The 23894-nt window shown below is 21.8% G+C and overlaps 6 protein-coding genes across 15 annotated transcripts; 3 read left to right on the top strand and 3 right to left on the bottom strand.

Moving 5' to 3' along the window:
* Positions 1 to 855: 855 nt before the first annotated feature.
* On the top strand, positions 856 to 3015 carry LOC122856311. Its single transcript, XM_044158005.1, has 4 exons — positions 856 to 939; positions 1034 to 1375; positions 1494 to 1628; positions 3010 to 3015. Exons 1-4 carry the CDS (start codon positions 865 to 867, stop codon positions 3013 to 3015), a joined length of 558 nt encoding a protein of 185 aa, XP_044013940.1. The 5' UTR covers positions 856 to 864.
* Positions 3016 to 3288: 273 nt separating this feature from the next.
* LOC122857409 (septin-2) lies at positions 3289 to 7235 on the top strand. Of its 3 annotated transcripts, none has more exons than XM_044159564.1 (8): positions 3289 to 3381; positions 3498 to 3674; positions 3787 to 3879; positions 3964 to 4129; positions 4211 to 4361; positions 5350 to 5672; positions 5789 to 5870; positions 5954 to 7235. In XM_044159564.1, the coding sequence occupies exons 1-8, from the start codon at positions 3372 to 3374 to the stop codon at positions 6101 to 6103; spliced, it is 1152 nt and encodes a 383-aa protein (XP_044015499.1). In that variant the 5' UTR covers positions 3289 to 3371; the 3' UTR covers positions 6104 to 7235. The 3 variants fall into 3 exon arrangements, with proteins under 3 accessions (XP_044015499.1, XP_044015498.1, XP_044015500.1); XM_044159563.1 differs by having other exon boundaries at positions 5350 to 5684; positions 5954 to 6540; XM_044159565.1 differs by having other exon boundaries at positions 3305 to 3381; positions 3494 to 3674.
* LOC122857402 (carboxypeptidase M) lies at positions 7130 to 15145 on the bottom strand. 3 transcript variants are annotated; one of them, XM_044159555.1, is made up of 9 exons: positions 14851 to 15143; positions 12193 to 12447; positions 11977 to 12110; positions 11619 to 11755; positions 11346 to 11533; positions 9753 to 10048; positions 9475 to 9651; positions 9224 to 9316; positions 7130 to 7345 (listed from the first exon to the last, which is right to left on the bottom strand). In XM_044159555.1, exons 2-9 carry the CDS (start codon positions 12437 to 12439, stop codon positions 7130 to 7132), a joined length of 1488 nt encoding a protein of 495 aa, XP_044015490.1. In that variant the 5' UTR covers positions 12440 to 12447; positions 14851 to 15143. The 3 variants fall into 3 exon arrangements, with proteins under 3 accessions (XP_044015490.1, XP_044015492.1, XP_044015493.1); XM_044159557.1 differs by having other exon boundaries at positions 12193 to 12449; positions 14854 to 15130; XM_044159558.1 differs by lacking the exon at positions 7130 to 7345 and adding an exon at positions 8443 to 8763 and having other exon boundaries at positions 14851 to 15145.
* A 572-nt stretch (positions 15146 to 15717) lies between these two features.
* On the bottom strand, positions 15718 to 18822 carry LOC122857416 (AH receptor-interacting protein). Its single transcript, XM_044159572.1, has 6 exons — positions 18710 to 18822; positions 18463 to 18636; positions 18209 to 18377; positions 17890 to 18076; positions 17666 to 17808; positions 15718 to 17594 (listed from the first exon to the last, which is right to left on the bottom strand). Exons 1-6 carry the CDS (start codon positions 18785 to 18787, stop codon positions 17389 to 17391), a joined length of 957 nt encoding a protein of 318 aa, XP_044015507.1. The 5' UTR covers positions 18788 to 18822; the 3' UTR covers positions 15718 to 17388.
* On the top strand, positions 18639 to 21912 carry LOC122857417 (probable serine hydrolase). 6 transcript variants are annotated; one of them, XM_044159577.1, is made up of 6 exons: positions 18639 to 18935; positions 19283 to 19409; positions 19478 to 19522; positions 19630 to 19868; positions 20517 to 20864; positions 21081 to 21912. In XM_044159577.1, exons 2-6 carry the CDS (start codon positions 19358 to 19360, stop codon positions 21333 to 21335), a joined length of 939 nt encoding a protein of 312 aa, XP_044015512.1. In that variant the 5' UTR covers positions 18639 to 18935; positions 19283 to 19357; the 3' UTR covers positions 21336 to 21912. The 6 variants fall into 6 exon arrangements, with proteins under 6 accessions (XP_044015512.1, XP_044015511.1, XP_044015508.1 ...); XM_044159576.1 differs by having other exon boundaries at positions 18914 to 19012; positions 21081 to 21875; XM_044159573.1 differs by lacking the exon at positions 19630 to 19868 and adding an exon at positions 20074 to 20318 and having other exon boundaries at positions 18914 to 19012; positions 21081 to 21689.
* A 1311-nt stretch (positions 21913 to 23223) lies between these two features.
* Positions 23224 to 23854, bottom strand: LOC122857423. The gene is made up of 3 exons (XM_044159585.1): positions 23747 to 23854; positions 23568 to 23685; positions 23224 to 23497 (listed from the first exon to the last, which is right to left on the bottom strand). The coding sequence occupies exons 1-3, from the start codon at positions 23824 to 23826 to the stop codon at positions 23381 to 23383; spliced, it is 315 nt and encodes a 104-aa protein (XP_044015520.1). The 5' UTR covers positions 23827 to 23854; the 3' UTR covers positions 23224 to 23380.
* Positions 23855 to 23894: the final 40 nt, after the last annotated feature.

The following is a 23894-nucleotide window of genomic DNA, read 5'->3' on the forward strand; positions in this document are numbered from 1 at the left end:
TGATAAAAATCTGCGGTATTAATATAAACTTAAAAAAAATATTATACTCATTAATTAAATATAAATTTTAGATTAAAAAAAAAAAATTCTTGGTATTAAAAAATAATAAATTTATTACATAATAAATGTATTTGTTTTTTAAATATTTTTTCAATTTTTAAATCATCAAAATTAACAATTAAGAAATATAATTTAAATTTTAATTTATGCGTGAATAATTTTTATCATTTTATTATTTACTTTTTTTTTTTACTACTCTCATTTTTTTTTTATTTTTCAATGAATATCTATTTGCCATGCAATGTACGCCTATATCTATTTGGTGATTTTCCATTCAGAAAAATTATTAATAAAAAAAAAAAAAAGAATCATCATCCGAAAATTTTAAGACACATCATTGTCAATATTTGTTTTTGCATTACACGTCTTTATCAAAGATTTCAAGTTTTGCGGTTTTTTAAACCAATCCGAAATACAAATATTTAAATAAAAAAAAAAACGATATAACAAAACTTTTTTTTTTTTTAATTTTTATATTATTGACATTAATTAACTGTCGGGTTATTTTTTTTTCCTTTTATCATTAATTTTATATTTTTATCTCATTATAATAATAATGATTATTATTTAGTTTATTTTCAAGAAACTTGAACGTTAGTCGTCTCTTAAACTTGGTTGAGACAAGTTGAAAAACAAAAATTAAAACAAAAGTTTAATAATTGAAATTTATTTTTTTTTGTTATAATCAACAAGATTTTTTTTTATATTCTTATCATTTTATAACTATCTTGAATAGAATAAAATAATTCTAAATATTTTTAAAAAGTTAATTAATAATTTTCCAAAGTGAAATATTTAAAAATCATGAAAAAAATAATAATACTTTACATTTTATTCAGAACAGTTGTTTCTCAATTATCTTCATCTGTCATTTCAAAGGTATAATATTATTATTTATTAAAAAATAAATTTATATTTATTTAATTAAATTTTCAATTTATTAATTCAATGAAATCACAATTATTTTTAATAGCCAGGCTTTGGTTTATGTCCAGGAATTCTTGAACAATTATATTTAAAAACTCTAGGTATAGTTGATATTATTGGAAAATATAATGACAATACAACCTTATTATTTAAAAATATACAAGATGAACAATTAAAATTATTATTATCTCATACCGATATGGGTAAAGAACTTATTGAAAAAATGATTAAAACAGCACGAACTAAAGAGAAAAAAAATTTTACAAATTGTCTTAAAAATGGAACACAAATTATTATCGATGCCTCGGAAAAAATTAAATATGAAATTGAAGAATGTTTTGATAATGCTGTTGTTAATTACGAACAATCTGTAGCTATTATTTCTGATGTAAGATTTTTTATTTACAATTTAAACTCTAAAAATGAAAAAAAAAATATTCAATTTAAATTATGTTTTTATTTTTATGTTAATAATAAATTAATTTTTTCATATTTTATTTTTTTAGATGGGAAAAAATGTAACTAATATGTTTAAAGAATTATCAATAATTGGAAAATGTCATAATTTAAATATACCAAATGTGTGTAGGGAATGGATTGGTCCCAGTGCTAAAAATACTGTTTCAGAATTTGAAAAAAATGTAAATAATTTAATTAATTCAAATGGATTATTAATTATTGAATTAAAAAAAAAAATGACTGATTGTTGTGGTAAATTAATTGATACAATAACATTATCAATTAATGATGCAAAAATTAAAACTGAAGCTTGTATTCAAAAACGTATTAATAAAGATTTAAAATTATTGGTAAAAGATAAAAAACGTCATGGATAAAAATATAAATAAATAATTTTTTATTCATAGGAGAATAGAAAAATGTACAAATATATACATGTATTATTTTTTTTTTTGACTGATTTTACATAAAATAATTGTCCAGTTTAAAAATTGAATAAAAAATATCATTTACTGTATCATTGTATTTTTTTTTTTAAATTTAAATAAATACCTATTAATAATATTTGGTTATAAATTTTAAATATTAATATAAATAATTTATTTTAAAAATTATTATTGTGAATTTTTATTGTGATTTATTATGAATTCATCTTTAAAAATTAGATTTTATAATTAGTAAAAAAATACCATCTTTTCAAATGATCTATAGAGATCATTTTACTCTTTTTTTTATTTGAATCTATTTATCTTTGTGTAAACGTTACACATGTAATCTTTTATACAAGAAAACTGCGTAATTTTCAACACGTGCCAGTAGAAAAAAATTAATCAAATTTTCATTTATTACGCTTGTTCTTCAGCATTCAATATTAACTATTATAAAACAAAGAATCGAAATCTTATTTCTTATAAACTGTTGGATAAACAGTAAAGAGATTATATTGTCAACAAAAGTCAATACTGTTAGTTGTGATAGATTTAAAACTCAAATAAAGATAACAGACACTATAAAATTTTTCTATATACGTAATAACCACATAGAATTAATTTTAAAAATTTCGAAAGATAAAAGACGCGGAAAAAATATGTATTTCAGGTGTTTAAAAAATAAAAAAAAACCATCATCGATGTCTATAGAAACTATTATTATTTCATTGAAATAGATTGTTAAATGCAATATTCATTTATTTATCATATGATACATACTATTGTTCATAATATTATTTAAGACAAATTCGAAATTGTCATGCATCATAAATAATTATACATCAACTATTATTTATTTATATTTAATCAATTTATTGTTATTCAAATTTTTTAATTCGTCTTATTTTTCAATTAAAAAAAATAAAATAAAAGCTACGTGATTGTTAGCACGTAAGCCTTCATTCATTATTATTATAGACATTTTTGTAGACGTTTTCTTCGTCATTAAAGAAACAATAATAAAAAATAAACCATCTCAATTTTGATAACTGGCTTATCACAAAAAAATAAAAAACAATTTAAATATAAAATCTCCAATTAAATTATTTTTTTGTTTTTTTTTTTTTGTATTTAGAAATAGAGCCATAAACAATATTATTTATATGAGCTATTTTTAAAATTTTTTATTATATTTAAAAATTATATTATTGTTGTTTTTTTTTTGTCATCAATATTTATTCTCACGTTCGATGGAACATCACTACACATATATAAAACCATGAATGAGGGGAATTCATACAAACGGGGGTGTGTTACAATCTAGACTTAAAATTTGTTAGCATATAGGGTGTTAGGGGGGGTGGGATTTATTGATCCATCGAGGGTGCGCGGGCGCAAATGTCTGACATTCGTTATGTACCCCTAGACATCTGCAGACGAAAGTGATCGACATTACAACCGGCTATTTGTTGTGTTTTTTTTTTTAATTTTTACACCATGTCTGGCGGTAAGTTTACATATTTATAATACAACTATTATCAACATAAATAATTGTTATAAAAACAATTGCAATATTTATCTACAGCACATATTTTAAATACCGTTCAAATTTGTTTCAGCAAGATAGGGACTATATTGGTTTTGCAACATTACCAGAACAAGTACACAGAAAATCAGTAAAAAGAGGCTTCGAATTTACATTAATGGTTTTAGGTGAAACTGGTCTTGGTAAATCAACATTAATTAATAGTTTATTTCTTGGTGATTTGTATAAAGATCGACGAATACCAGATGCTTTTGGTGAGAATAAAAATAATAGATTTTAGCAGTGGTGTATAATTTATTTTTTTATTTATATAAAATATATTGAATATAATTTTAATATTATTTTAAATTTATTTGTTAATTCAAGAACGTGTTGATAAAACAACAACAATTGAAAAGAAAACAATGGACATTGAGGAACAAGGTGTTAGGCTTAGATTGACAATTGTCGACACTCCAGGTATATTTTATTAATTAAATAGAACCAAAAAAAATTTATGATAATTTTAAAACTATTTTAACAGGTGAAATTATTGTTTTACAGGATTTGGTGATGCTGTTAATTGTGAAGATACGTGGAAGGCATGTTCAGCTTATATTGATGAACAATTTCGACAATATTTTACGGATGAAAGTGGATTAAATAGAAAAAATATACAAGATAATCGAGTGCATTGTTGTCTGTATTTTATTCCACCTTACGGTCATGGGTAAATTATATAATTTCTTATTTTAGTTGATTTATATTCTTAAATTTTAGTGTTACTATGACAAAATAAAAATTGTTTTAGATTGAGACAAATGGATTTAGAAGTTCTTAGACGCCTTCACAGAAAGGTTAATGTTGTTCCAGTTATTGCAAAGGCTGATACACTAACAACTCAAGAAGTTAAAAAATTAAAAGAACGAATATTAAATGATATTGATGAGCATGAAATTCAGGTAAATTTTATTGATAACTTAATTGATTTTTAATTGAAATTATATTGATAAACATTTTATTTTTTTTGTTTAAAAAAATAGAAAAAGGTAATTTAAAAGTTTCGTTTTAATTTCTTGGAAAGAAAAATATTAAAATGACTAATTCCATGAAAACAGGAATATTTATATTGAGAATAAAAATAGAACTTTATCAAGTTTGCAAAAAATAAAAGCATCAATAAATATATACTTCAATTAAATTATTTTTACATTTTTTTTTTGAATTTATAAAACTGGGAATATTATTTGTAAAAGGAAAATAGATATTCTCATTTTGAAATTGCTTACATTAATTTTAAATTCAAAAGACATTTTGGTGTAAATAATATTAATCGTACTTAATTTCTTTTGAAATAGAAAAATTTATCAGTTTAATCTTGAACGTTTTGAATTTGCCAGATTATCGCAAGAAATTATAATAAAATCTGACAAATATTATTTACATGATGGCCTCCAAGTTTGTAATCAATACAATGCCATTTATAATAGAAATATTTTTGTTTCAATTAAAAACAAACGTAAAGATAATTTAATTGAAATATAAATCAATTTCTAGTTTATTATTTCGACAGCCTTGACAGAACAAAAAGACTTTTTCCACCGAAATAAGAAGAGTATACAGATTTAAATTTATGATGAAAAAATTAATTGGCTAATATTAATTTAATCAGGTAGAGCTGACATCACTTTCTGGGTATTATGTGTTGATAAATTCATAAATTTCTTTACGTGGAAAACATTTGTGATAAAGTTTTCTTTTGTGCTTGATCTTTTTGCTTAATAGCAAGTAAAAATGTTTGTAATTCTTTTTCAATAGTTGATGATAATGACGAATCTAATTCAGCAGCTTTTCGTAAATCTTTAATTGCTTCTGTTTCATTCCAAGCACCAATATAAGCATTACCTCTTCGATAAAATGCTTTCACATTATCTATGTATTTATTTACAGATTTATCAATTTCCGGATTGTGATAGTGATGAAGATGAAGATTTTAAACAACAAGATAAAGAACTAAAAGCAACAGTACCATTCGCTGTTGTTGGAAGTTCGACAGTACTTGAAGTTGCTGGTAGAAAAGTACGTGGTCGTCAATATCCATGGGGTGTTGTTGAAGTTGAGAATCCAAAACACAGTGATTTTGTTAAATTGCGAACAATGCTTATATCAACCCATATGCAAGATCTCAAAGATGTTACACAAGATGTACATTATGAAAATTTTCGAGCACAGTGTATTTCACAAATATCACAACAAGCCATTCGAGAAAGGAGGTACTGCAGCATGTAAATAATTTCTCATAATTAAAAAAACAACATTATTAATTATTTTTCATAGAGCTTATAATCAAACTTGTTTATTTTTATATATGTTTTTTTTTTTTCTTTAGCAAACTAAAAAGAGACTCTGGGCCACATTTTGAAAACAGCATCTCTGATACTGATAGATTATTGCTCCAGAAAGATGAAGAGGTAACCAAATTATTTCAATTTAAATAAATACAAAACAATGTCGTACAATGCCATCATTATAATATTTTTTTTTTCATTTCAAGATTCGAAGAATGCAGGATATTTTAGCTCAAATGCAGGAAAAATTAAAAGCAACAGGACAAACTGGTCTTCGAGGGCGTGTTGGTAGTCTTGGAAACGATCTTGACTCAGTTGACATGGAGAAAAAACGCAACAGTATTATTGACGTTTAATTATATTCATTTTATCGAAAAAAAAAAAATTGTAAAGTTGTTTTTTAAATCGAAACAAGTAGATGATTTTTAAAGACATGATAGAAAAAACAAACAACAATAATATTATTTTTACAGTATTATTTTTTAAACAATATTTAATTATTATAATTCAACTTTTTTTTTTTTTTTTTATATCACATTGATAATAATAATATTTAAAAAAATTGTATTAATTAATTTATTTAAAACAGAGCATTAAGCACAATTTTTTTGTTTTTTTTTTTTTTTAATAATTCTAATGCATATAGAAAAAAAATCCAATGTGATGTAATACCTAGTATAATTTTTAATGTCAAATATAATCATTACAGTTAATTAATAAATTATAATAATAAATTTATAAATACTATCGATGAAAGACACCAAAGAAATAAATAAAAAAAAGAAGCAAAAAACTTTTTAAATGAAAAATTAAATTATTATCCTATAACAGGTGTACAATGTATATATTTTTTTTAATGCAGATTAACAAATTTCTTCAATTTATTAGTAAATAAATATTAAATATATTGAATAATTTAAAAATATCATAGTTTTTTTTTAAACGACTTACTAATGTTTTAAATAAATAAAAAAAAAGCTCAAATATATTTTTTTTAATTTTACATAATTTATTAAAAGCTATATATCACTGTTTAAATATTTTTTTTTTATTCAATTTATATACAGTCTCAATGAAATTAGAGTGTAATAATATTTTTTATTGATATTATTATTTTTGAAATGTATATATATTTCTGTATCGATTACTAAAATATTGTAAAATATGAGCTTTTTTTTTTTATCATTAATAGATATTTAATTTTAGTTGCAATTTTTTAATTTTTTTTTCATTTATTGTTTATTGTTATTTATTTATTCAAAGGTATATACTTTTTTTGTTGACCAGTGTCACGTTGTTGTAAAAATAGTAAATTGAATAATTTCATAAATACCAATGACACGTAATAATGAAAAAAAAATTATAATAAATGCAATAGATGATCAGCCAAATAAATTTGTTACAAATGAATTAAAACCACTGCTTATTGATGATAATATACCATTTGAATTATCACTTATTTGTCCATTATTTGTTGCACCATTTGGATGATAATGGATTGAATAATCACGATGTGGATATGGACGAACTCCTTGATTATTAATACCATGGCCATATTGTTGTTGTTGTTGGTTTTGTTCACCATTTTCACCCACTCTCTAATTATTAAAAAATCAATAAATTATTTAGTAATTAATATACAATAATTAGTGGATTAAAATAATTCATAATATTTAAATTATATTAGCTTGTTTGATAAATAAAAAATTAAGTACATTTTTTTTTTCTTTGCTGTGTTTAACAATGATGATATATCATGTAAATTTATCTGGTCTGACGTACATCGGTTATTATTTTTTTGAAATTTATTTATAAAGTAATATGACAAGATTATTTTTAATACTATTAATTTTTTTTTACATATCGATTTTATTATATCTTGACTGAAATATTTTTATTTTTATTCTATAAATAAAAAATACATACCGAGTTTTTTTTTTTTTTTTTGCTATTAATGTATATATACATTTTTTGATGCTTAATAAATTGATACTAATACTATACAGCTGTAGTAAATATTTTTTAATAATTTAATAAATGTAAAACAAAAAAAATACACAAAAAAAATTTGTCCAGCTCTAAATTAAATTCACCAACAAAAAATATATTTTCACTTTAAAAAAAAAAAACTAGTTATAATCCCGTTTAATAATAATAATAAAATAATAGTAATAATAGTAATTTAAATTAAAAAATAGAAGTATGACTATTATTTAAATATAAGCAAAAAAAAAAATAAAATAAAAGGTACCGTTAAAAAAGCTGGTTCCTGTGTAACGGTTATGGAAATTATAAAAGATTAAATTATTATCATTTTATCTTATTATTATATTTTTTTAAAATAATTGTTATAATTATTATTTTTTAAATAAATACTATTTATTTTATTTATTTATTTACAGTCCCAGTAGAAATACTTTATTCACAGGGAACAGAAATACAGATTCTTGTAACAATCATTATTTATAACAATAATTAGTGTTATTTAAATAATATATAGTAAAAAGGAAGTAAATTAAAAATATTTTACTCAATAATTAGCTGTTTAACCAGAGATGCATTATGATCTTGAAGATATTAATTTTAAAAACTGAAAAACTTAATGTTATTAAAAATATTAAAATAATTTAGACAATCACCACAGAAATTATAATAAACTATTAAAAAAAAAAAAAGAGGAAGAAAAAAAACCATGCAATAATATTGTGTACAAAAATTTAGTTTGTTAATTTTTTTTTCTTTTTATTTTTTATTCTTGGAGATAAATATAATGTCAATCAGAGAATTTAAATAACTCATATTATTTAGATTCTACTAGTTTTTTTGAATTATAAATAAACAAAAAAAAAAAAAGTGTTATTTTTTAGGATGAGGGAAACACAATGGAGTCGGTGTCGATGGAATCCTGTTTGGGATGTCCCAGTATGATTCCATGATGACCTGTGTTTATTGACACTTGTGTCCCAATGAGAGTATCACTCGGTCCACAATTATCACCACGATTTACTAATGATCTCTGAAACCACACATACTCATTCCCCTCAACATGCTATTTACAGTTTTTTTTTTTGATCCAGTATAAAATATTATCATTTTTCTACTGGCAATATTAAAAATTAATATTGTTATTAATAAAAATTATTAAAATATCATAGTCAGAATATTCCAAACACAAATTTCTCTGTCAAATAAAAATGAAATTCATGTTTATTAATATAAAAAACATTAAGTGTTTTAAAGAAAAATTGGATTCGAATTATTATACTCGTTTGGGATATTGTGACTAGGATATTATCATGAAAAAAAAATAAAAAACAAGTTAATTTTCCTCAATTCCATCCCTTAAATTATTGCCAAATTAAACAAATTATTTTTTGATTAGGTTTTTTAGATTTTGAAAAATTTACGTTTGTAAAAAATATTATAATTATTAAATTTTTAAACTATATATAATTATATTTTTTTTTCAATCTTACCTTTGTGCTGTGTAGTGTAACATTTAAAAGTGTTGGATGTTGTTTAATGACTGTAAAATCAATTTCACTTGGACTGTATCCTTCTGCAGAAACCTAGAAAAAATGAAAATAAAATTTTCATTTTATATAAACTATAATTCAAATGTACTGTAAATAAATTATATAGACTAATTTTTGTTAAATACTTTATTAAGCTGAGATGAAGAAAAAAAATTTAAAATACAAATTATATTTGATGGAAAAAAACTTACCTCAAGTTTGTAGTTACCAGGCAAAAGAATTCTCCAAAATTCACCATACTTTGTTGTTGAAAATTTTATATCACGACCCTTGACAATGACTGAAGCTCTCTCAATTGGATTTCCAAATTCATCAATGACAAATCCTTGAACACCTCTGTGTGCTTCAGCCAAATAATTAACAAGTGCCTAAAAATATTTTCAAATAATAATGAATTAATCAACAATATAAATAAAAGTATTTCAGGTTTTTAATTTTTTCAATTTTAATAACAATAGCAACAGCTTACAACACGATTTTCCTCCCAGAATTTTTCTAGCTCATTTGCTGGTGGATATTTACAACATGATATTTCAAATGTTATTTCCATACAGCCATTCCAAATATAATTAAAATCTTGCATACCACCAGTTAATGGATACCATTCAGCACCATTTGTTATACCATTTTTAAAACCAGGCTGTGTTCTTGAGCATGATTCACCACGATGCATTTTTGTATGACTTGTTGAATAAACCATTGATAAATGTTCAAATACATCATTATCAGGTGATATACTTGGTTGTGATCTGTAACTCTGAAACACTGAAAAAATATTTTTGATTAATTAAATATATGTAATAAATTATACATAAATGTAAATATGTAATAAATTATTCATGATGCAACTAAATTAATCCATGTTATGTTCATACTTGCGCACAATGGTGCAGACCGACAAATTCCTGATAGCATGAAAAATATCAAATAAAAAAAAAAAAGTGTTTTTTGTTATATCCAAAATTATAAATATATTTTTTAAAAAATAACAATAATAACTATTATTATAGTAGCTCAAAAAAAAAAAAATTAAATATAATTTATAAAAATAGTTGTAAACCAATTTTATAAAAAAGTCAAGTGTAAATCCTGGTTAAACAAATAAAAAAAAAAAATATATACATAAAATAAAAAGTGAATAGATTTGTAAAGGAGAAAAAAAAAGTGAAATCTAGACAAGAGCAACAAATTATCACATCCGTTTTGGTCAAGGCTCCTGGGGGAATTCCTAACAGATGAACAATGTTGTACATATTAAAAACAAATAAACAACAAACAAGAAATATAAAGCCAACGTGCATCTATTATTTCTAAATAATCTCGCTTTCTACTTATACTAATGACTAAAATTTTTATTTAACTTGATAAATAAACATAATTTGTAGTTAACAAAAAGGTAAGTACTTTAAGCAAGAGGGTAGACACTGATAAAGTCAATTAGTCACTTTCACATTAAAAATAATTTACATGCATTGTAAGAGATCATCAAGAGATGACTCTTAATTTTATAAATTCATTTGAAACACGTTTAAAATCAGTTGAAATAATAAAATTTAAAAATTAATAATACATTTTTTTTTAGTAATAATGATTATAATTATTAAATTTTTTTATAACAATTTCGATGTCTTCAGTTACAAATGATGGATTTGTACTTGAAGATAGTATTTATAAAAAAATAAAATTTCATTTTAAATTAAATAAATTTTTTTATATATTCATCAAAACACCTTATTGATTATTTAAAATAATTTATTCAAATTATTAAAAATTATTATTTCATTAGTATAAATTTTTTTATATAAAAATAAATATTAAAAAAAAAAAATTCATCTTATATTATTATTAAATAAATAAATATAATTAATAATTAGTTAATTTTATATTATTAAATAAATTTAATTATCAATAGATTTATATTTATTTAAAAATTTAGGAAATTCATTCGAATTATTTTGAATCACTTGTAAGTGACATAAATCATTTTCAATCTTGAAACATTACAATACTCAAAAACAAATGTCTTTTTTTTTAATATAAAAATTAATTATTTATGACTTACGTGTATTTGGAGTATTATCAAATGGATAACTTGCAACTAGCGCACCACCATGAAAAGAACCAGATAAAACAAACTGAATTTTCGATATCCATTGTTTAACAGCTTCAGTTTCTGGTTGAACTTTTTTATTATTTTGCTTAAAGTAATCCGGAAAATTTCTATTGAGATCATAACCACGGGAGTTATACCTGCAACAAAGTAAAAAAATAAAAGTTTAATATTATTATAGATAAATATTGATAATTTATAAATTTATAAGAAAAATATATTTACCGTCCCATACCACCTTCACAATTTCCCTCTTTTGAAATTTCAAAACCATCGGGATTCATTGATGGTAAAATATGAATTCTTGTATTATCTAACAGCCAAGTTATGTAATCATCTGTGCCATATTGAGTGACTAGTAACTGTCATGTAAGAAAAACAAAAAAAAAAAAAACAATAACAATTTAAAATAAAAAAAACAATCCAACAACAAAATTTAAAAAAATAATTAAAAAAAATTACTGAAAAAATCTTGTTAATAAATCAAACTTTGGATCCAATAAAAAATTGACGCATTTAGTTGATAAAAATTATTGATATTTCAAGGAAATAAAAAAAAAAATTGTTTTAAAAATTAACTTACGTGAATTAAATGAAGCATGAGTTCACGTCCAACAGCTTCATTACCATGAATATTAGCAACATATTTAATATCAGGTTTTCCAATCATGTGTTCATATGGCGACGATGAAACGACCATCACCCACAAATCACGTTCTTTAATTTGAAGAAAAAATAAATTATTTTATATAATTTTTCAATAATTTTGAGTACAAGTTAATAATAAATTGATAATTACTCTGAGCAGATTGTCCAATTGAATATAGAGCTGTTAAATTTGGATAACGTGATGATGTTTTACGAAGAAAGTTGTGCATTTCTGTATGATTATGATATCGAAAATCAACTTTATATGATTCATCATATATTGAATAACGAGAATTGTAATGTCTCGCTGTATCATCGTCATTAAATGATCCTGATGATACTGCTATGGCCTCAATTTTCATCACCAACATCAACAATGGCACAATTATACCCAACATTCTGATATCTATAGAAAAAAAATAATAAAACAAAGAAATGAATTTGAGTTTTTTATACATTAAAAAGAATTATTATACACTTTTTATTCATCATATTTGTGATAATAATTATCAATCAATTAAGAGAACATTTCATATAATTATTATCAAAACAATAAATTCATTTATATTCATCAAACACAAGTAATTGTTTATTTAAATTTCATTATTATATAAATTAATTTAATGAATTTTTAATTAAGTTTATGTATAAATTAAATATTAATTAATTGGAGCTCTAAAATATTTATAAATCAAGGTTGATAAGTTGAGTACCGCTGTCGTTAAACCGTTAGGCACAGAAACCTCAGATATATAATACCGTTTGTGGATCATTGGATCATCACTTTCAAATAATCATTCGAAACATTTAAAAATAAAAATTATTATAATTTTTTTTTCATTACATAACGTAAATAATAATATTATTTTGATTAATAATATAATCAATTTGACCTCAAAAATTAATTAAACAACAATATATTTATTTTTTTATAATTATTTTAAATTTTTAATAAGTAAAAAATAATAAATAAATATTATTTTACATGGTTATTCAGTGCAACTTTATGAAATTCAAACTTGTTTTACTACTTTTATGCTCACAAAGGAGTTTTGAAAATTTGAATTTTCGTCAGCTGTGATTTTTAAAATTTATTTTCTGTTAGAAATTGTAGAAAAAAGACAAAACAATTACTCTAAAAAAATTATTATAAATTTTATTTATGTAAAAATATAAATATTAAATTTTTCAGATGAAAAAAAATTATTGCAATACCTATTTAATATTTGTAATAATCAAATAATATTTCAATTTGAAATAAAGCAAATCAATTTTTTTTCGAAAATCATTATTTTTTTAAATAAATTTTACAAAAGTAGGTCATTTATGTTATTATTATTTTTTTTGTTTCAACAATAAAATATATATATTTATTTATTTTTATGATATTCAATGTGAAAAATTTACCAACAAATTGATACGATGTTTTTTCAAGATACCGTATGTTTTTTTTTTTTGTCGAAACTACCCTATAAAATTTTACCTCATGTTCCCTTGAGACTTTTTATATATCAACTAGGATAAATTGTCTTGTTCTTGAGAGATTGATGAAACCACAAAAAAACTCGACAAAACAAACTACATAAAAATTGAGAACAGAAATAAATAATTTTGTGAATAAAACTGACAAAGTAAAATTGAATAAATATAAATTTTATGTTGTTTTTATTCGTTACTTTTTAAGTAACCTAATTTCCTTTGTTTATATTTAATAAATAATTTTTTAAAATACCAAAACAACTGACAATAATTTAATCTCAATGAATGAGTTTGATTTTGTGAAAGTTGTCCTCAACTTTCAACGGTATTTTTATTTTGCTTTTTACACATATAGGTAGGTCATCTTCAACTTTTCACTAATATCTTTCTTGAAAGGAAAAATCATTACAGATTTTTTTTTTACCCATTTAAAATCAATTAAAAGAAATTTTAAAAAAAGAAAATATCTGTCAAGAATGATTTTCAAAAATTACATATTATAAATAAATATTTTTCTTTGTCATTTGACCTACAATTATTTTATTATATATTTTAAAAATAATAAACTTATATTGTTAGTAACAAATAATCAAAATAGTATTAGTATTATTTTTTATTAATAAATAATTAGGTCATGCATTTCGATTTTGTAATTAAATAATGTATAAAAAATTTTTACTGTCAATAAAAAATATAAATAAATAAATAATAATAATAGTATGAAACTAATTTATATTTTTTATAATTATTATTAAAAATGAATATTTTGTTATATAATAAAAAAAAAAAACTCATTTTCTAGCAGATTAAACAGTACCACATTCCCTCGTAATCTTGAGGCCAATAAGAAATATCCTGATATCAGTATTTCTCTCGGTAAACCTTGTCCTTGACTTTGTGCCAACGGAATTTCATAATAAATTTTCTTTTTTTAATTTTTAATAACTTTATAAATCTACATTTATTATCTTTTTTTAATAACAATTTATATATTTAATTAAATTATAATAAGTAAAAATTAATAAAAAAAATTGATTATATTAAAAACTACTTAATTGCAAGTTAAAAAAAATTTTCAATTTATTAAATATCTACTGAATTAAAAAACAAGTAGAAAAATAAATAATAATTAATTTATAAAACTTGAATTTAATCAAAAATAAAATTAAATAAAATTTATTTAAAAAGTACGAATTCCAGCTGTTTAAAAAATTCTTGTTTTTTGAGTTTTTCTTTTAAATTAATAAATCGAAAAAAGTATTTAAAAAATAAATAATAATTATAATAATTAAAAAATATATAATTAAAATTATATTGAATAAAAAATTACCTTTTTTTTTTTGAATATTTACTCAGGATTTCGCGACGCGCTTTTTTTTTTTTTACGTCAACGCGTCCGAGATTTAATTTTTTTAATTGGAAATATCTTACTTAGCACATTTAATTGATATGTTTTTTATTTTTTTATTTATATAAATAAAGTTTTTTATTAACTAACACAAATATTTAAAATTAAATAATTTATTTATATGATCGGATAAACATGCAAACTTGTGGAGAACACAACGCGATATGGACGGATGCAATTCGACGATGAGATTGAGACTGAAGAGAATTTTTTTGATAGTGCGCGCGTCGACACGAATATAATTTTTATATATATATATTTATATACGATATATTATAATATATAGTTAGCTGGACATAAGAGAGAGATGAACAAAAGCAGGAAAGTCCCGACACCTCCACAATCCTTTCCCACCTTTATACTCCTTCTTTTTAGTCCACCTTTTTTTATCCTAAAAATAGCGAAAAAAAAAATTTCTTAAATTATTGACTTATTTTTTATCTTATCGAATTTTATATCTATAAATCTATAAAGTTATTCATCCTTCAATTTATTTTATTTTTTTGCTATAAATTAAAAAAAAAAAATTTATATTTTTTTTTCTACAAATATTTCGATATTTTTAAGATAAATTTTCAATAAATAAAATAATAATAATAGCTTAATTTGATTAATTGATATTATTGAAAATTTTGGAGTAATTATTTATACTATATATAGTTTTTATAAAATTATTTTTTTATCGATAAAAATAGCAAAGAAATCTAGATATTTTAACGATCTAAATTTCACATTTAAGAAACTTAAAAAAAAATAAATAAATACAAAATAATAAAAATAATATATATTTTTTATTTCAATTTTACTTGAAGAGTTTTCTTCGTTATAAAAAATTTGTTTTTGGATGTTCTTTGATGTTTTTGTAAGAATAAAAATGGAAGTTATAAAGAGGTCATTTTTCAAAAGTCTTATAGAAAATGTCAAATGAATAATAAAATGTGCCGGTCGAAAAAAAAAAGATAAAGCTTTTTGTTATTATATTTTTTGATATTATATATATATTTTTTTTTTTAAAGGTATTAGATGGTTATGAATGACGATATAATCTAAAAGTAGAAAAAGGAAGTTATTCTGAACTTTGAAATATGTGAAGTATGAAAATGGGGAAAACCCTCAACACGTCTATTATTCTCTTCACGCTCATCGACATCAAGCTTTTGTTGTGTCATGACAAAGAGACTTTACATTTGCTATTTTTATATTTTCAATTATTTCAATGGTGTCTGTATACGATAAGAAAAAAAAAAAAACATTCAAATTAACGACAAAAAAAAAAAACAAAGTGAGATCGAAAAAAAATAATTATAAAATTAATATCAGCGAGTGTATAATACTACAACGAAAATCATTAATTCAAATGAAAAAAAAAAAAAAAAAAAAGAGCCAGTCTTGACAGAATAAAAAATTTATTGTTCATTGTGAAAATGTATTTATTGTATTGTTATTATTTATTGACGTCATCCAACGACTAGAATAAATCAATATTATTACTCCTGAATTCAAATCTAATCTTGAAATTTTTTCGAGTATTTATAATTTTCTAATAAAAAAAAAATAATCCAGCGGCTAATATCCACGAATTAAGATAAGTCATAAGTTAATAACTGGAATGTTAATATTGTTTTGGTTATTGCGAAATCAAATACAACTAAAAGAATGAATATTGAATGATATTGATGACCATAAAATTCAGGTAAATTTTATTGATAACTTAATTGATTTTTAATTGAAATTATATTGATAAACATTTTATTTTTTTTTGTTTAAAATAATAAAAAAAAGTTAATTTAAAAGTTTTGGTTTTATTTCTTGGAGAGAAAAAAATATTAAAATGACTAATTCCATGAAAACAGGAATATTTATATTGACAATAAAAATAGAACTTTATCAAGTTTGCAAAAAATAAAAGCATGAATAAATATATATTTCAATTAAAGTATTCTTACATTTTTTTTTGAATTTATAAAACTGGGAATATTATTTTAAAAGGAAAATAGATATTCTCATTTTGAAATTGCTTATATTAATTTTAAATTCAAAAGACATTTTGGTGTAAATAATATTAATCGTACTTAATTTCTTTTGAAATAAAAATATTTATCAGTTTAATCTTGAACGTTTTGAATTTGCCAGATTATCGCAAGAAATTATAATGAAATCTGACAAATATTATTTACCATGATGGCCTTCAAGTTTGTAATCAATGCAATGCCATTTATAATAGAAATATTTTTGTTTCAATTAAAAACAAACGTAAAGATAATTTAATTGAAATATAAATCAATTTCTAGTTTATTATTTCGACAGCCTTGACAGAACAAAAAGACTTTTTCCACCGAAATTAGAAGAGTATACAGATTTAAATTTAGGATGAAAAAATTAATTGGCTAATATTAATTTAATCAGGTAGAGCTGACATCACTTTCTGGGTATTATGTGTTGATAAATTCATAAATTTCTTTACGTGGAAAACATTTGTGATAAAGTTTTCTTTTGTGCTTGATCTTTTTGTTTAATAGCAAGTAAAAATGTTTGTAATTCTTTTTCAATAATTGATGATAATGACGGATCTAATTCAGCAGCTTTTCGTAAATCTTTAATTGCTTCTGTTTCATTCCAAGCACCAATATGAGCTTTACCTCTTCGATAAAATGCCTTCACATTATCTGTGTATTCAAAAAAATAAATTAAGTAAGTAATTTTTCATAAAAAGATAAATTGACATGTTATATTTTACCTGGTTCATTATTTAAAACTGTTGTACAGTGTTCAATTGCTTGATAATATTCTTTATTCAATAATTTACACTGTGCATAATTTAACAACAATGGCATTTTCATTTTTTCTAATTCTAACCATGCTTCATCTCTTGGTTTTTCACTAAAAAAATTTTAATAAATTAATTATTAAATAATAATAACAATTAATTACATTTATTTATATTTTTTTAATGAAACTTACGCCAACATAAGTTGTTCTAAAATTCCAATAGCAACAGCATAATTACTAGCAGCTTCATCAATTTTTTTATCTTTAAATAATTTATTACCTTTTTCTCTTAATATTGGTATATTTTTTAATTTTTCATCTTCAGTCATTTGCCATGATTCTTTTTCATATTCACTTGGTTGTATGACTTTTGTTAATTCTGTTAAATAAATTTTAAAATATACTAATCAACAATATAAAATAAACTTAATTGAGTCAAGAAAATAAGTGAATCATATAATGATTTATAAATAACATAATTAGTTAATAAATAATTTTTAAAATTACAAACCAATTGTAAATTCAAGATCCTGAGGATTTTTAATCAAATCATTTAAATCTGCATATCCAATACCTTCATTTTGTAATGTAACACCACAACAATGTTTATTAACTTTTTTACTTGCTGGTGTACCAACTTCTCTCAGTGTTTTAGCAATATATGGATATGATGATACTAACTAAAAATTAAAAGAATTACAATATTATATTAATTTTAATAATAAATATAGGAGTATTATTTAAAATTAAAAATAATAAACCAACACTTTTATCAACTCTAAAACAACTTATTTCATTTAATGCCATTTTTTGTACAATTGTTTCCCAAACTTCAAGTTTAAATTGTTTACCAAGTACTAATTCCATTGGTGATTTCATTTTTTTACTATCATCAATAACTGTACCATCACATTTTGATGTTTTAAAATTAAAAAATACCTGAAAAACAAAAATCAATAAATCATTATGTTTTTTTGTTGAATCATAATATACTTATTTAAAAATTTTTTACTTTTGTTCCAGGAACAAAGTCCACACATTTTGTTCCAGTATGAATAACATTTTTAACAATTAAATTTGTATCTGTCATTATAAATTATATAATTATTTTTCTTTTTGGAGTAATATATCAACAATATTCTTTGGTTTTGTTTTTGTTGTTTGACACTTGACGTCCAGCAGCTGTCAAACTTATAACCTCTGTCGTCATCATAATATTATATTCACCTTCTCAATCGGTAAGACAGATTGTTTTTTTGTTCAATAAATTAACAAGCACGTAAAATTATTATGCATCTTTGAATTCATCATACAGGTAAATACATCATAATTTTTATTCATTAACATTCATCAATACATAGTTTATTAACAAATTACTAATTAAAATTAAAGTATAACACGATATTTCATGTTGTTTTGTTTACATTTTATAATGACGTTTTGTAGTTGAGGTTATACCTAGATCAAATTGATAAAAATCATGCTTGATCATACATTAAATATTTATTTATTTTTTTTAAATAAAAAGAACAAAAGAAAATGTTAATTAAACGACAATGACGCAGTAATTTTTTTACTTTTTCAGGTAGTAAATTTGAAATATTTAAGTGACACAGATAATTTCGATATATAAAATTATTTTATAAAATTCAACAAAAAAATGAGTAATTCAAGTAACCAAGCTGTGGCAAAAAATGGATCTGAAAATATAGGTAAATAAATGAATATTTGATGAACTAAATGAGCTTTTATTTAAGATTTAATTAAATAATTTTTTTAGAACCTGAAGAAGTCAGTATTCCAGTTCCCTGGGGTCACATTAGTGGTGAGTCAATAAAAATGTTTCTATTAAATTAAATGAAAAATTTTTTTGTCCATTAAAACTAATATAATTATTGTAAATATATTAATATTAAATTAAAATTAAAAAAGGAAAATGGTGGGGCCCAAAGGACATACAGCCAATATTATCAATTCATGGCTGGCAAGATAATGCTGGAACATTTGATAATATTGCAAATAAATTAAACAACAATAAAATATCATTGTTGTGTATTGATTTACCTGGTCATGGATTATCATCTCATATTCCTGATGGAACATTTTACTATGTTTGTTGGGATGGGATTATTATTCTACGTAGAATTGTTAAATATTACAAATGGGACAAGGTTAGCAGCTTTAAAAAAAAAAAAAACAAAAGAAAAATTTTTAAATAAAATAAACAGTGTTAATGGGTTCCTCAATGTTTGAACAAAAAATATTTTTCCTGATAATTTTATGAATATGATAGATTAGACAAATGATATTTCGAAATTTTAGATAATTTTTTCGTCGTAGTAAAAATGTATACATATTTAAAATTAATTGTCACAGGGAAATGGTGGGGATCGAGGAGTATACAACCGATAATAACATTACATGGTCGACAGGATAATTCCGGGAGTTTTGATCCACTGATGAAATTATTAATCAGTAATAATAAAAATCATTCATATTTATGTTTGGATTTACCTGGTCATGGTTATTCATCACATCTACGAGAAGGACAGTACTATTTTATGCACTGGGACTGTCTTATCTTGCTTCGTAGAATTATAAAATATTATCAGTGGAACAAGGTCAGCGATTATAAATGCATGTATATTCATTTTTTTTTTTTTTTTCCTAATCTAAAAATAATGATAGAAATTTATTCAATAATTTTAACGCACATTTAAATTTTAATATATATATTTTATTTAAATACTGAGGTACCCATTATGCACTTGGTTTGATTGAAAACAAATATATGATATAATAAAATATTATTTATATAGATTAAAATACTTGGACATTCATTGGGTGGTGCAATTGGATTTTTATATGCTGCAACATATCCAGATGAAATTGATTTATTAATAAGTCTTGATATTGCTAGTCCATCAGTTAAAAAAATTCCTAATTTAGTAACATCAACTGGCAATCAAATTGATAAATATTTAAAATATGAAAAATTAACACTTGATAATGTACCATGTTATGAGTATGATGAAATGTTGGGTATTGTTTTGGATGCTTATAATGGTAATATAACACGTAAAAGTGCTGAAATTTTAATGATACGTGGTATGCAACCAGCATCTTTACCAGGAAAATATTATTTCTCCAGAGATCCAAGATTGAAGGTAACATCTATTCTTGTTTTTATATTAAAAATTCATTAAAAGTTATTAAAAGAAAAATTAAAACTATAAAATTTGATTTAAAATTAAATTTATTTGATCATTTATACATTGAGCTTTTTTTTCAATGAATATTTGTAAATTATTTATTGACGATTGCATGTTTATCTAATAATGATGTTGAAATTATTTTAAACAATTTTTTTTTGTCGTTTTTAGGTTTCAATGTTGGGATTTTTGACAGCTGATTTGTCAAAACAATATGCTGAACAAATAAAATGTCCATACTTGAATATACGAGCACTTCAAGGTCTTAAAAATGAAATATCTGGACATTATGAAGAAATATTAGATATTATTAAAAAAAAATCTTCAAAATTTGAATATCAAGAAGTTGAGGGAACTCATCATGTACATTTAAATGATCCAGAAAAAGTTGCACCACTTATAGAAAATTTTTTAAACTCAATTTAATTATTCCAATAATAAAAAAATTATTTAAATTTATTTATTTTTAATTATTACAAATATTATAAATAAATAGCATAATAATCAAGAAGAAAGGAAAAATAAATAATTACTACATGTATTTTCGCTGATAAAAAAAAAATTATATTATCAACTTGGTGAATGATTATCTGAAATATAATTGTCGACATGTTGAGGTCAATATGATTCCATGCTCTACTTAAACTTGTTCTAAATTTTTAGTAAATACTCTGAAAATTGTTGAAAATAAACATTTATTATTTCGGGTTTACAATAATATACTAAATTATGTCAAAATATTTTATCAAAAAAACAATAAAAAATATTGATAAAATAATTGTATTTAAATTGACCAAGTTATTTTTTTTTTTCCATGAATACAATTTATTAAATATTTTTTTTTTTTCCATAAAATTATTATTGTTGAAATGTTATTTTTCTTTCAATTTAAAAAAAACTAGAAAAATTTTATTTTAATACAAGGCTAAAAGAATAAAATTTTTATCTAACAAAACAAACATAAACTGACTTTATTATTTAAAATAAAAAATACATATAAATAATATTTTTTTAAAAAATGTTTATTTTAAAATGAAATTGAAAATATTTTTTTTTTTGTATAAAATAATAAGTAAACCATCAATTTTTTGAGTTATAAATTAAAAAATTTGAGTGATCGAGTTTTCATATTTTTTACAGTTACAAGCTATGAAGATTAATTTGATAAAAAAAAAAAAAAGAATAATAATAGTCAAGAAATGCGTTTCGACCGGTTCCTACTCTTATGCAATTCAAACAAACAGTCGACCTAAAAACACACAAGATAAAAATGAATAAAACAATTTTATTTATATTTTTTTTCCCCTTAAATACTGGTATCATTCACATTCAACAACTTGTTCTATTAAATTCAAACTTAAAGAACTTTAAATAGGTACAAAAAAAAATATATAATAATTATAGATTCACCATAAAAAAAAGTTTAAAATCATGTTAAGTAATAAAATATATTTAAAGTATTTGTACAGATGTAAATATTCAAAATGATAATCATTATATATTTTTCCCTTATTTTATATTTATTTCATTATTTGATCAAGTGTAGATATTGCTGGATTGAGCCACGTTTTAAGTAAAAGGGGGAAATGATTTTTTTTTTTTAATTCTTAAATTAAAATTTTTTTTCATATTCATAACGATTAATAATTTCGTGGTGTCAGTTTGTCTTCATATTTAACATCAAAACCTTCGAAAAAAAAAAAAACTTATATTTTTATCAATAAACTGATAAATGTATATGTATATTTTTGAATCTTACTTTTTACATATCATAAAATAGTTATTAAAATTAATGTCGTTGTTTAAGATAATGTTTTTTATTTTTAATATCCGATAAATAAATATATTAAAATATTTAAAATAAAAACAGGCGTGAAAACGTGGTCACCCGTATCTTTGAGACACGTAGGTGAAAAAAAAAAAATAAATAAAATAGACAAACGGTGGGTATAATAATTGGTCGCGATAGGGACGTTGAAATATAGACGCAGGGAAGGTTTAATCATTTGCACTTTGAGTCTACTTCAACTCGTTTACTTCCTCAACAACACATCGGTAAGTTTAAATAATGAAAAAATATTATTTTTAAAATTTACTACTAACAATTGAAAAGAATTTCAACACAATAATAAAATACAAATATATTTTTAAAAATAAAATAAACTCAGCTTAAAAATAATTAAATATTTAATTTTTAAATATTTTTAAAAATATTAAAAGATAATTTAAATTTTAAATTTCAAAAATATTTATAATTACAGTATCAAGTATTTAATTAAAAATATTTTAAAATAATTTCTTTTTTTTTTTTTTTTGTTGCTAGGCAAAAGAAGTGCAAATTAATTAAGTCAATTTTATTCGATCTGATTTATCGATCCTGACGTTCAACAAACTTTATATTATTTGTTAGTTTGTTCGTTCGGCTCGAGTTATCAGATTGATATAATAAATCATCATTTGATAATTTTAATTTATGGATCATTATGAATCATGCAAGTACGATAAGTGATGATACGATCATAAAGTTCCCGATCAGTTGGTGAAAATGAAGTAAGTGTTCGTAAACGTGCTCGTGATATTTCTAAATCCTAAAAATAAACGATTTTTTTTTTTTTTTTAAATAATTATTATATGATTTATTTATAAAATAAAATTTACCTTTAATAATTTTTCATTTCTAATTATTGCAGCCTCTTTGGAAATTACAAACTTTGAATTGTTATAATTTTTATAATTTAATTTATTTTCAGATCTCATGTTGGCTCTTTGTTCTTCACTAAAAAATATAAAATGTTATTTAATAAAAAATAAATTAATATTTATAAAATATAATTTACCATTTTTTAAGCTTTTCAATGAGTAATTTTTCTTCTTTTAGATATTTTATTTCAAATTCACGAGCAATTGAGTCTTCCATGATGTAAAAAAAATCAACAGCTGTGTAAAATTATATTTTTGTTTTAGTTTCAAGTAACACATAGCAAC

Source organism: Aphidius gifuensis, linkage group LG5, assembly GCF_014905175.1.
Source record: "Aphidius gifuensis isolate YNYX2018 linkage group LG5, ASM1490517v1, whole genome shotgun sequence".
NCBI classification, from domain to species: Eukaryota; Metazoa; Arthropoda; class Insecta; order Hymenoptera; family Braconidae; genus Aphidius; species Aphidius gifuensis.

What these genes read in the sequence shown, in the direction of transcription:
- LOC122856311 (XM_044158005.1), top strand. Translation starts at nt 865, where the DNA reads ATGAAAAAAATAATAATACTTTACATTTTATTCAGAACAGTTGTTTCT. An exon ending in CTTCATCTGTCATTTCAAAG is followed by an intron (nt 940 to 1,033) that starts GTATAATATTAT and finishes TATTTTTAATAG; the next exon opens with CCAGGCTTTGGTTTATGTCC. An exon ending in CTGTAGCTATTATTTCTGAT is followed by an intron (nt 1,376 to 1,493) that starts GTAAGATTTTTT and finishes TTATTTTTTTAG; the next exon opens with ATGGGAAAAAATGTAACTAA.
- LOC122857409 (XM_044159563.1), top strand. An exon ending in ATTCCACCTTACGGTCATGG is followed by an intron (nt 4,130 to 4,210) that starts GTAAATTATATA and finishes AAATTGTTTTAG; the next exon opens with ATTGAGACAAATGGATTTAG. An exon ending in GAAAGGAGGTACTGCAGCAT is followed by an intron (nt 5,685 to 5,788) that starts GTAAATAATTTC and finishes TTTTTTCTTTAG; the next exon opens with CAAACTAAAAAGAGACTCTG.
- LOC122857402 (XM_044159555.1), bottom strand. Translation starts at nt 12,439, where the DNA reads ATGTTGGGTATAATTGTGCCATTGTTGATGTTGGTGATGAAAATTGAG. An exon ending in AATTGGACAATCTGCTCAGA is followed by an intron (nt 12,111 to 12,192) that starts GTAATTATCAAT and finishes TTCAAATTAAAG; the next exon opens with AACGTGATTTGTGGGTGATG. An exon ending in TCTGGGAGGAAAATCGTGTT is followed by an intron (nt 9,652 to 9,752) that starts GTAAGCTGTTGC and finishes AAATATTTTTAG; the next exon opens with GCACTTGTTAATTATTTGGC.
- LOC122857416 (XM_044159572.1), bottom strand. Translation starts at nt 18,787, where the DNA reads ATGACAGATACAAATTTAATTGTTAAAAATGTTATTCATACTGGAACA. An exon ending in GTTTTAGAGTTGATAAAAGT is followed by an intron (nt 18,378 to 18,462) that starts GTTGGTTTATTA and finishes TTTAATTTTTAG; the next exon opens with TTAGTATCATCATATCCATA. An exon ending in TTAGAACAACTTATGTTGGC is followed by an intron (nt 17,809 to 17,889) that starts GTAAGTTTCATT and finishes AAATTTTTTTAG; the next exon opens with TGAAAAACCAAGAGATGAAG.
- LOC122857417 (XM_044159573.1), top strand. Translation starts at nt 19,358, where the DNA reads ATGAGTAATTCAAGTAACCAAGCTGTGGCAAAAAATGGATCTGAAAAT. An exon ending in AAATGGATCTGAAAATATAG is followed by an intron (nt 19,410 to 19,477) that starts GTAAATAAATGA and finishes TAATTTTTTTAG; the next exon opens with AACCTGAAGAAGTCAGTATT. An exon ending in TCCCTGGGGTCACATTAGTG is followed by an intron (nt 19,523 to 20,073) that starts GTGAGTCAATAA and finishes TAATTGTCACAG; the next exon opens with GGAAATGGTGGGGATCGAGG.
- LOC122857423 (XM_044159585.1), bottom strand. Translation starts at nt 23,826, where the DNA reads ATGGAAGACTCAATTGCTCGTGAATTTGAAATAAAATATCTAAAAGAA. An exon ending in ATTGAAAAGCTTAAAAAATG is followed by an intron (nt 23,686 to 23,746) that starts GTAAATTATATT and finishes TATATTTTTTAG; the next exon opens with TGAAGAACAAAGAGCCAACA. An exon ending in GAAATGAAAAATTATTAAAG is followed by an intron (nt 23,498 to 23,567) that starts GTAAATTTTATT and finishes GTTTATTTTTAG; the next exon opens with GATTTAGAAATATCACGAGC.